Source organism: Pan troglodytes, chromosome 12 (genome assembly GCF_028858775.2).
Source record: "Pan troglodytes isolate AG18354 chromosome 12, NHGRI_mPanTro3-v2.0_pri, whole genome shotgun sequence".
In the NCBI taxonomy this organism is placed as follows: Eukaryota; Metazoa; Chordata; class Mammalia; order Primates; family Hominidae; genus Pan; species Pan troglodytes.
The window spans coordinates 37158206-37169778 of NC_072410.2; the positions used below are offsets into that span (position 1 = coordinate 37158206).

Below are 11573 nucleotides of genomic sequence, written 5' to 3' on the forward strand. Positions count from 1 at the left end.
AGGACTGGTTCAAGGGTCTGCTTTGGGGGCCATTGTGTTCTTGCATCCACACTCCCTGTCTGTGTCGGGTTGGATCAAGTAGGGAAGGGAGAGGAAGGAGCCATCTCCCAGGGGTGGAGTCCTTTGGGTGATGGGCTTTTTAAGCAGCCCTAGGGGTAGAGACAGATGGGATTAACCAACCTGGGGACCTTCACACACAGATACCAGCTTTTAATCAAACAGCAGTTTTTACTGAGCTCCAGGTGGGGCTGGCCCAGCATGGCCAGTACAGCAGGCTGCCCTCAAGGGCCAGTCTGTGGCATAACAGGAAATGTAGGGATACACATGTTGGGGCTGCCCTTTGGCACTCACTGGGGTGGGTCAAGGGAGAGCAAACACCAAGGTCCTCTGGAGACCAGAATCGGTCAGTGCAGCCATTTGGCTTCTCCTTCAGGACCAGCTGGGTCAGTTCCCAGGCCCTGAGGCAGTGCCTACATCCTGGGTCCGTGGGGCACTACTGCTGTCACTGCTCTGAGGGAGAAAGACGACCAGCAGCACAATCAGGATGATGAGCAGGACACCAACCACCACCAGCCCCACGCAGATCCGGTAACGGATGTTCTCCCAGCACTTCTTCTGGGCCAGGTTCTGTGTAGTCTTGTTGAAGGTTGAGCTCTGCGGATACCCCCAGACACAAAGTGGGAGTTAGCTGGCACCCCCTTGGCCTGGGAGCCAGCTCCTCCCAACCCCATCTCAGTAAGGCTTAGTCTCCTCCTGCATCCTCCCCATCTTGTCTACTTTCTTTCTTTTTTTTTTTTTTTTTTTTTTTTTTTTTGAGAAGGAGTCTCTCCCTGTCACCCAGGCTGGAGTACAGTGGCACAATCTCAGCTCACTGCAACCTCTGCCTCCCGGGTTCAAGCAATTCTCCTGTCTCAGCCTCCCTAGTAGCTGGGACTACAGGTGCACACCACTGCGCCCGGCTAATTTTTGTATTTTTAGTTGAGACGGGGTTTCACCATACTGGCTAGGGTAGTCTCGAACTCCTGACCTTGTGATCTGCCCACCTCGGCCTCCCAAAGTGTTGGGATTACAGGCGTGAGACACCGCACCCGGCCTTGTCTGCTCTCTTTCTATACCACCCGCCGTGGAACCCTCCCAGCCTGACTCATCTCAAACACCGGTGTGGCCCTTGACTTTCAGCCCTAGTGTCTCACCCTCAGTTAACAATGCCAGTACTCAGGCTGGACACAGTGGCTCATGCCTGTAATCCCAGCACATTGGGAAGCCAAGGTGGGAGGATCTCTTGGATCTAGGAGTTCAAGACCAGCATAGGCAACGTGGTGAGACCTCATCTCTACAAAAAATCAAAAATTAGGCATGGTGGTGCATGCTTGTAGTCCTAGCTCCTCAGGAGGCTGAGGCAGGAGGATCACTTAAGCCTGGGAGGTAGAGGCTGCAGCAAATATGATTGTGCCACTGTACTAGCCTGGGCGAAAGAGTGAGACTCTGTCTCAAAGTAAAAAAGAAACAAAAAACAATACCAGTTTTCTACCTTTAGGAAGGTCCACAGCTTCAAACCAAGGCCTTCTTATCTTGCAGGGTCTATCTGTTGCATGTCTAGGCTATGGGTGCCTGAGGAAACCCAGAGGCCCCACACTGGCCCTCAAGAAGGCCTCAACCCCACCAAGGAACTGGAGATCCTGAATACAGCCCAAGAGAGACTTTCCCAATCCTCTCCCCTCCCCTCCATGCTCCCCCAGGCCTCACACCATATCCAGGAGTTGGTCTGAACGCTGCTGCAGTTCGGCCAGCTTCACACCACGCTCCAGGACCTTGCCGAAGTTATTACGCATAATTTCCGTCACCTCGTTCGCCTGCTGCTGGCACCGCTCCAACTCTATTCCTGCCTGGACACCAAGCCCGAGGTCAGGGCTGCATGAGGCCCCCACCTGGCCCTCATCTGCCCCTGAGATCTAGAAGCCTCCTTCTCCCCCTGTAGGTGGGTACAGCATGAGAGTAACAGCATCCTTCGTGTAAGGGTATGATGTGTGCGGAGTGAAGGTCTGGCCTTCGGGGTGAGTGCGGCACACCTTAGGTCTCACAGGCTCCTCCCCTTGCACGTCAAGGCAGGGCCTAGGACCTAGGTAAGTCCCGGCTTCCAGCACCTCAGCTTCCTCTAAGCTGTCCCAAGGTGGGATCTTCCCAGGACCCCACCCTCCCACGAAGCTGATTCTTTTCTCACCTGCTCCAGAATGGCCTCTACCCAATCAATGCACAGCTGCCCTAAGGTTTCCCACTGGCCTAAGAAGGCAGCAAAGAATGGGTAACCAAGCTACCTGGCTGGAACACACAGGGAGGAGACCTACCCTACAGGCTAGAAAGGTAATTTTGAAGCAGCACACATCATAGTCTCTGCCTAACCCCTCTATCCCCAAACTGAGAAGCTCAGATCTTCCTCCTTGGGCCTCTGACTGGTCAGGCCAGTTCTGCCTCCTGGCCTGATCCTGCTCCCTATATCACTGCTCCAACTTCCCTCTCCGTCTGGGAACCTCAGTGGTACCGGCCTCTGGCCTCCAGCCTTCCACTCAGCTGGGGTCCTCACTGGGGTCCAACTTACAGAGATGAGACTAACTCTTGGATTTCCCAGCCTGGGGGGCAGCTTTGCCTAACAGAAAACACCAGCTCATTTCAGAGGACTGGGAAGGGAGGTCTTGGATCCAAGCTGGGGAAGGTTGAAATGACAGGGGAGAGAGAAAGTCTGGGTCATGTGCAAGAAAGGCACTGGGCTTTGGGTGCACGTAACAGAGAGAGACACCAGGCAGGAGGCCCTGGTATAAGCCAGAAGCCTAGGAGCAGGGACATTTCAGGGAGATGAATACCAGTGGATTAGAAAACCACAGAAACTCCTTCCTCTTAGCCTAGTTCCCCACAGCCCATCCCTGTTCCCTTCCCCTCCTTACAAGAAGGGCAAGCTTCTTTTCCTGCCAGCCCACGTCACCCATTGTCTACAACAGACATTTTGGCACTTGACTGAATTCCACTTAAAACCAGAAAACTTAAGTGTTAGAAGAGATCTGGTGGTCACAGAGGGCCACCTCCCACTCAGCCAAGAATCCTCCTTCAGGATCCTTGCAGCTGCTTGGTATACAGCCTCCAAGAATTCCCAGTGTATGAGTCCTATCTCCCCAGCTGGACCACAAACTCCCAGAGGGAGGGCAGGGAGCAGTGCCCTGCCTTTGTCCACCACCATCCCACCGGGAGGCCAGCACAGTGCTGACCATTGCAAGCAAGGACTCAGTGAGTGGGCCAATTACGATACAGCCTAACCAAAAGCAATTCTTATTCTCAAGAGATGTTCTCCCAGCATGTTTTTCTAGCCCTGCATGAGTTTCGAGGGGCAGGCATTTGAAACCCAAATAGGTCAATATTTACCCATGAGCTAGAAAAGCAACCTGCTTCAAGAGAGGTCAGGCAAACCACTGTAGGGGAGGGTGCGCTCACAGGCTGGAGGAAGCAGTAAGCAGGAAACACAGAGGAACAATGAAGAGAGCAGGGAAACTGCACTCTCACCTTTTCCTGAGTCAACCGTCATCACTATTATTACTACTATAGCATTCAACAAGGCTCCATCATTCAATCCTTTGAACTTCCCCACATTCAAATACTCCAAGGCAGGCTGGGCGCAGTGGCTCACACCTGTAATCCCAGCACTTTGGGAGCCCCAGGCAGGCAGATCACTTGAGGCCAGGAGTTCGAGACCAGCCTGGCCAACATGGTGAAACCCTATCTCTACTAAAAATACAAAAATTAGCCAGGCATGGTGGTGCATGCCTGTAATCCCAGCTACTTGGGAGGCTGAGATGGGAGAATCGCTTGAACCTGGGTGGCGGAGGTTGCAGTGAGCCAAGATCACACCACTGCACTCCAGCCTGGGCAACAGAGCAAGACTCCGTCTCAGCAAACAAAACAAAACAAAAAACAAAATTAAATGGTCCAAAGCAAAAACTTGAGAATGGATAAAGACTCAAAAATAAGAGTCACTGCTAGAGACTGGGAAAATGCTGGATATTATCTTTTTATTTTCTATTCTAAATGCTACAGCTATTGTTACCTTATTTTTCAACAAGGGGTGATATTTGGGTCACATTCTCCAAAGAGCTGGCTGTGCTTCCAGCTGTAATCTGGACCAGTCTCCCCCAATGCGAAGCCAGGCCTGCCTGGAGCCAAGATGGACCCAGGCCTAAAAGAACACATTCGCTCCAGGGAACACAGAGGCCTTAGACTCAAGTCTCGGGCCCTCCTTGGCCCCCACTCAACCAGAGGAAAAAGGACACTGACTATATACACAGGTCTCTGCTGGCACTGTGAGAAATAAAGCTCCAGGGACCCTGGAAGGAGGTAAGCAAGAGGACAAGGGCCACACTGCCTTACGCCACACTGTCACTCAGCATAATGTCTGCAGACAGCAGAGATGTGATAAACAGTTCCTGGATGAATGGTGCCTATATTTTTAAAGATGGGGTCTTGCTATGTTGCCCAGGATGGTCTTGAACTCCTGGGCTCAAGCAGTCCTCCCACCTCAGCTTCCCAAAGTGCTGGGATTATAGGCATGAGCCATCATGCCTGGCCTAATTGTGCCTATTCTTAAAGAGACCACTTTGCCCTGGGGAAAAGACACATGTAATACAATTAGAGAAGAGTAAAGAGTTACACTGTGCGATACAGATGGTAAGTATCAGAGCTGCCACAGAGAGGGTGCCATGGGGGGGGCGGGTGACCCCTTGAAGGATGACATGGAGTGGGGACATTCTTGCACTGAGAGATAGGGATACACCCTGACAGTGAGGACCAGGCAGAGGATGGGAGGGATGGGGCAGGACAGAAGGCAGAAAAGGTCAGGTAGAGAAGACTGGCTCCAAGCGACTGATAAAACTTAAGAGCGAGTGTGGTTTTTGAGCCAAGGGTGACAGTGAAGAAGTGCTTCAGGATAATTTCTCTATTGGTGGTAGACAGGCACAGATAGAAGTAAGAAAATGGCAGAGAGGCCAGCCAGAGGGGTGGAGAAGTACCATCAGCAAGACTGCGAGGAGATGGCCACCAGGCGGGAGAGGGGTGACAAGCAGAGCGTGGAGAAAGGAAGAAGGGTGAGACAGGCATTTCTGAGACCCAAGGCCAGAAGCCTGCAGGGCTTGGAATTTTGAGCCAGGGCGAGAGGGGAGCAGTTGTGTAATTGCCAGAGAGTGGCAGTTACACAGGAAATGTTCTTGACAGACTGTTGCCCCCTGTACAGAATATCCCCTCTATGACACTCAAACCTCTCAGGTTTTTCTGGGCTCAATCTCTTTGATTCCTCCTATGAAAACGCAGTTCTCAAAACCACACCATCTGGGCCAGGCACGGTGGCTCATGCCTGTAATCCCTGGACTTTGGGAGGCCAAGGTGGGCAGATCATGCCTCTACCAAGAAATACATAAATTAGCCGGGCAAAGTGGTGCCTGCCCGTAGTCCCAGCTACTCGGGAGGCTGAGGCAGGAGAATTGCTTGAACCTAGGAGGCAGAGGCTGCAGTGAGCCAAGATTGCGCACTGCACTCCAGCCTGGGCAAAGGAGTGAGACCCTGTCTCAAGAAAAAACAAAGAAACAAAAACAAAAAAAACCTCCCTATCCTAACTCTCCTTGTCTCCCCATCTCCTGTCTAGTATCCAAGAAACTGTTCTAACTGTCGTCAGATGAATGGGCGCAAGTACCGGTATAACATTGCCTCCCTAAGTCAGCACTCAGCTCAGAGACTAGGAGCAGGGCTCTGCTTTGCACCCGTCTGTTGAAATCCTGCTTCTGCCACTCACCAGCTGAGTGACTGAGACTGAGGATATGACCTTTCTGACCTCCACTTCCTCTTCTGTAAAGTGCTGATAATAATGTTAGCTAAGGATTATGTGACTTATTGTAAATCAAAAGCTTAGCACAACGCCTGACACATACTAAATGCTCAATAAATAAGAGCTATTATATTGATGTGGCCCACATTTCCCTAGCTCCTTTTTTTTTTTTTTAGCAGTCAGATCTCAAGAATTGTACAATATGGCCAGGTGTGGTGGCTCACGCCTGTAATCCCAGCACTTTGGGAGGCCGAGGCAGGTGGATCACAAGGTCAGGAGTCTGAGACCAGTCTGGCCAATATGGTGAAACCCTGTCTCTACTAAAAATACAAAAATTAGCCAGGCGTGGTGGCGGGCACCTGTAATCCCAGCTACTCGGGAGGCTAAGGCAGGTGGATCACTTAAACCTGAGAGGCAGAGGTTGCAGTGAACTAAGGGCCACTGCACTCCAGCCTGGGCGACAGAGCGAGATTCTGTCTCAAAAAAAAAAAAAAGAATTGTGTAATACAGGTGGTCAGTAAAACCTCTTCGTTTTATAAAATGCACAGCCAAGCAAGCTCTTCCCTATGGCAAACTTGTACACATAGTACACATAATTGTTTCTAACCTGTGGCTCAGAACTTTAAATGGGCTTTTGGTAACTTGGTAACTAGCATCTAGTTTATTTTCTTTCTTTTTTTTTTTGAGATGGTGTCTCGCTCTGTTGCCCAGGCTGGAGTGCAGTGGCGTGATCTCCACTCACTGCAAGCTCTGCCTCCTGGGTTCACGCCATTCTCCTGCCTCAGCCTCCAGGGTAGCTGGGACTACAGGTGCCTGCCACCACGCCCAGCTAATTTTTTGTATTTTTAGTAGAGACAGGGTTTCACCGTGTTAGCCAGGGTGGTCTCGAACTCCTGACCTCGTGATCCTCCTGGCTTGGCCTCTCTCTCAAAGTGCTGGGATTACAGGCGTGAGCCACCGCGCCCGGCTGCATCTAGTTTATTTTCATCTGGCACGGCAGGCTGTTGAGGTTTTACATCTTGAGCAAGAATAACAGCCACCATCCAATGGGCACATACTCTGAGGTAGGCACTATGCTGCTTGCTGTTCATTTGCTCTGTCTCATTTAATCCTCACCCAACAACCCATTGAAGGCCATATTATTAACCCAGTTATTTTGTTTGTTTGTTTGTTTGTTTGTTTTTGTTTTGAGACAGCCTTAGTCTGTCACCCAGGCTGGAGTGCAATGGTGCGATCTCAGCTCACTGCAACTTCCGCCTCCCAGGTTCAAGCGATTCTCCTGCCTCAACCTCCCGAGTAGTTGGGACTACAGGCGTGTGCCACCACACCCGGCTATTTTTTTATATTTTTAGTAGAGACAGGGTTTCACCATGTTTGCCAGGCTGATCTTGAACTCCTGAACTCGTGATCTGCCCGCCTCGGCCTCCCAAAGTGCTGGGATTACAGGTGCGAGCCACTGCGCCTGGCCTTTTCCCAGTTTTATAGGAAACTTTGGCTCAGAGGTGTTAAATCACCTGTCCAAGGTCACAGAGCCAGTGAGTAGAAGATCTGGGAGTTGAACCAACACAGACTCCAGGCACCACATTTGTAACCCGTGTGCTAAATTAGATGCAGGTACGAGGAGGTCAGACACTTTAGCTGATTGGCTAAAGAATCTGGTTGATGCTACCAACCTAATTTGTGTGCATATGAGGGAGGCCCGTGGCTCAACACACACATTCTTTGGAGAGAGGATCATCTACAAGATTAATGAATTCAAGTAATTATTCATTCCATTTCCATCTTTCCCATCACTGCTTTGTTCCTGCTCTGTCCCCTATACTTGTCACCATGCTGGCATGAAGGACATTTCCAAGAAATCCTTGTTGGTTGAATGAGTCATAGAGAAGAAAAGAAAAGTGAAAGGAAGAAGGACCAGGGAGGGAAAGGGGATGGGTGGAAGGAAGGGAAAGAGCTAAAGGGGCAAGAGTGAAAGAAGAAACAGGAAGAGGCTAGGAGATGGATGGGTGGAGGAGCGACCTCCCCAGCCTCTCCTCCACAGACTGCCTCAAATGTACCCGTGAGAATCCCCAGGTTTCCCAGTATCCTCCTCCCCCAATAAATTATCCTGCCTTCAGCCTTCACTTCAGGAGCTTCTCCCGAAGAGCTAAGGGCCGGCTGAAGCCCACCCCTACCCCTGCCTGACCCCTTGCCCTGCACACCCTTAAGTGGGCTCTGGGCTCTGCCCTATTCTCAGAGCCTTCCTCAGCTTCCTGGCCTGGCCTCAGAGCTCAGTGCTACCTTCCTGCCCCACTTCCTCTTCCTGCCTCCAAGTTCCCTGGAGATAAGGCCATCCAGGCATTGACCCCTAGCCAGGCCACATCCATCACACCTCTGTCAGTTTCTCCAAGGCAAAATCTTAAAGCACCAAGCCTACTTCCTGCCCAGGAGCAGAAAAGGGAGAAACTGGCACCAGCTGTTCCTGACATCTTTGCCTTGGAGATGGCAAGTGAGGACAGAGGCCAGGATCTGCAGCAGGAGTGGGGATGACTCAACTCAGGAATGTGTCACTAGGTAGAGGTTAGCAGGGAGTCAGGCCTGTGCCATACACTGATAACTTTAGTGGAACTTTCAGAGTAAACATCTCCCTTTCTCTTTCTCTAGGGGAGGAGTTCGCCCTCCAACACCCTGCCATGGGGCTGGAATGGCCTCTGCCACCCCATCTGCTCAAGTTTCCAACTCCTGAGCCAGGCTTGGCTCCTCACAGCTGCGGAAAGGGCTGACGAGGTCGTTACATTTCCTACCACTTCTTAGCAGTGGGTTCTGAGTGCCAGGCGGGTCTCTGCCACTGTGGCTCCTTTAATCTCGCAAGGACCCAACAAGGCAGGTATTACTGACCCCACTTCACAGACGCGGAAAAGGAGGCTCAGGGAGGTTAAGTGACTTGTCCCGGGTCACAGAGCTGGGATCCCAGCCCGGAGTCCGACTCCAAAGTCGGTGCTCTTAACCGCTTTGCTTCAGGAGAATGGGGAGCCCGAGTCCCGCTCGCTCTGCGCGGTGCAGCCAGGAGGGGGCTCACGCATTTCTCTCCCATGCGGCGCGCAGGGAGTGGAGGGTCCGCCCCGTCCTGCTCCAGCAGTGGTCACCGCCTCAGGTCTGGCCCTCGTGGGTCCCAGGGGAGGCCCCAGCCCGCGGACTTTGGACTCCTCTCTCCCACCCCCGCCACTCGCCCTCTGCCCGTCGCAGGGCTGGCCGGCCCCGCCCGGGCCCTCACCATCGCTGCTGCCGCCGCCGCCTCGCCCGCTCCCGGCTTCTCTGCCTGCGGAGCGGCCGCAGTGCCAGCGGCCCCGGAGGAAGAGCAGGGGCGGGGCGGGGCGGGCCGCCGAGCGAGGGCGGGGGGCGCGCCTTCCGCGAGTGGCGACAGAAACCAAGTCAAATCGAAAGCGATGGGCCACAGCGACCTGGGTCCGTAGAGTCGGACCCTCCCGGGCCCCAGGAGCCTGAATTCGGATGACACCTCTGCCTGGTGAACGGGCACACCTCGGGGCCGGATCTGTGGAATGGGCACAGTGGAGTGAGCCCTGGAGTCTTCTAGCTCGAGTTTAGCTGAAAAGGCATCATTCATTCACTCAACAAACACCCTATGAGTGCCACGGTCAGGCACCATACTAGGTCCTGGAGACGCCATGAACAAGCCAGGCAGGGTCTTTATCACCCTGGTGAGTGCATCTCACCCAGAACCAAAAACAGGCACCCAAAAAGTTTTGAAACTAAAGACAAGTGGTGGTTGCACAACATTCTGAATACATGTCACTGATCTGTACACTTTAAAATAACAAACTGTACGTTGCGTGACTTTCACCTCTATTCAAAAAGAAAGCAGCCCCACATGGGCAAAGTACTAGCTCTAGCCTTTCTGTATGTCTTTCCTCACCATGAGGGCAAGTGCAGCTCTGTGCTGTCATGCACCCGCCATGCACTTGCTCCTCAGTCAGAGGATGGGGGAGGCTGGTGTATCTACTACCACTTCAGAGCCTTCCTGAGCCGAATCTACCCATCCTGTCCTCTCACTGCTACAGAGAAACCACCAGCTACCTGTTCTCCACTACTGCAAGCTGCCTCGGACATCTTAAAATAAGGTCCCTCGTTTTTTGTTTTGTTTTTTTTTTTTGAGAGAGACAGGGTCTCACTATGTTGACCAGGCTGGTCTCGAACTCCTGGCCTCAAGCAGTTCTTCTGCCTCAGGCTTCCAGAGTGTTGGGATCACAGGTGTGAGCCACTGGGCCTGGTCCCTCAAATGAGGCCTCTCTTGACCAACAGAGTTGAAAGTTTCCCTCTCTGGGGCTGAGCCTCTGTGAATACAGAAGTCCCAGACCAAGAGGGTTTCACAGACCCTCACCCCCACCTTGGACAGCCTGGGTCCCAAGGCAGAAGCTTCACTTCAGTTCCTTACACCTTGAATCCAGGAGAGAGAGGATTAACATGTTGTAGCAAAGACTACCCCAAGCCTGGGCACAGTGGCTCACACTTGTAATCCCAGCACTTTGGGAGGCCAAGGTGGTAGGATTGCTTGAGCCCAGGAGTTTGAGACCAGCCTGGGCAACACAGTGAGACCATGTCTCTACAAAAAATACAAAAATTAGCCAGGTGTGCTAGCACACACCTGTGGTCCCAGCTACAAGGGAGGCTGAAGCAGGAAGAACTCTTAAGCCCAGGAGGTGGAGGTTGCAGTGAGCCATGATCACACCACTGCACTCCAGCCTGGGCAACAAAGTGGGATCCTATCTCTGAAAAAATAAAAATAAAAATTTCACAAGGGTCTTTTCTGACCTTTCCTCCTCCCTCCCCAAATTTCAGAGCATGATTCTTCCAGAGCCTGACTTGCCAATCTAGTCCCAAACCCTTGACTCTCAACCCTTCCCCTTCCTCCTGACAACAGGTTGTTTCCAATTCTGGAAAGCCTGTGGAGGAAACAGGAACAGAGATAGCAAGAACCCTCCCTGCAAACCAAGGCGGACTGGGCACTGGAAAAAGTGACAGTGATGGTGGAACCTGGTAGGGAGGAGGGGGGCCTGAAGACAGAAAGGCTTATTGTGCACAGAGGGGAAGAAGAGCCATTGGCCCTGTCCTGTGACACTGACTGACTGACTGTGCCCAGCCATGGGATGCCGAGGAGAGATGCTTGCCCCCTCAGGACAACTGAGACCCAGAGGCCTTGCTAAGTCCCAGAAGACAAGGACAGAGAAAAAACAAATAAAACTGCAGAAGCACAAGGAAAGGAATAGCAGTCCATTTCCTCCACCCCTCGGCTCTAGACTACAGGGTCGTTGAAGAGAGATGGCTCTGGCGGAAGAGGCAGGAGGATTTCAGCCAGCTTCATGCCTCAGCTAACAATTCCAGAAGAAGAGTACTACAGGGCCATGGCAGGACCCAATGGGAACACTTAAAAATCTTGCATACCACCCCAAAATGCTATGAAGGTTTTGAACTTTCCATATGCCAAGACTCCCAGAAAATTCTTTTTCTTGAGACCTGTGACAATGAATGGAACTGGGAGGAATAAAGACGGGGCGGGGGGGGGGGGGGGGCTCCAACTTTCTTCTCCAAACATATACTCTTTGCCCTTCCAACAACTTGGACCTCAGATGAGAGAATTTTAGCCAGAAGGTATCCTCGGGAAGAAAAGAAATAGAAAAGCCAAAGGCAAAATGGGAAGAGAGAAAGTGCCTCACACATA

At 52.1% G+C, this 11573-nt stretch overlaps 1 protein-coding gene across 1 annotated transcript; it reads right to left on the minus strand.

Moving 5' to 3' along the window:
* Positions 1 to 208: 208 nt before the first annotated feature.
* On the minus strand, positions 209 to 9225 carry VAMP5 (vesicle associated membrane protein 5). Its single transcript, XM_525803.6, has 3 exons — positions 9111 to 9225; positions 1749 to 1886; positions 209 to 654 (listed from the first exon to the last, which is right to left on the minus strand). Exons 1-3 carry the CDS (start codon positions 9111 to 9113, stop codon positions 445 to 447), a joined length of 351 nt encoding a protein of 116 aa, XP_525803.3. The 5' UTR covers positions 9114 to 9225; the 3' UTR covers positions 209 to 444.
* Positions 9226 to 11573: the final 2348 nt, after the last annotated feature.

Excerpts from the sequence above, each read along its gene's own strand:
- VAMP5 (XM_525803.6), bottom strand. Across the intron at positions 655-1,748 it reads CAGACCAACTCCTGGATATG|AGCTCAACCTTCAACAAGAC; the intron begins GTGTGAGGCCTG and ends GGGTATCCGCAG.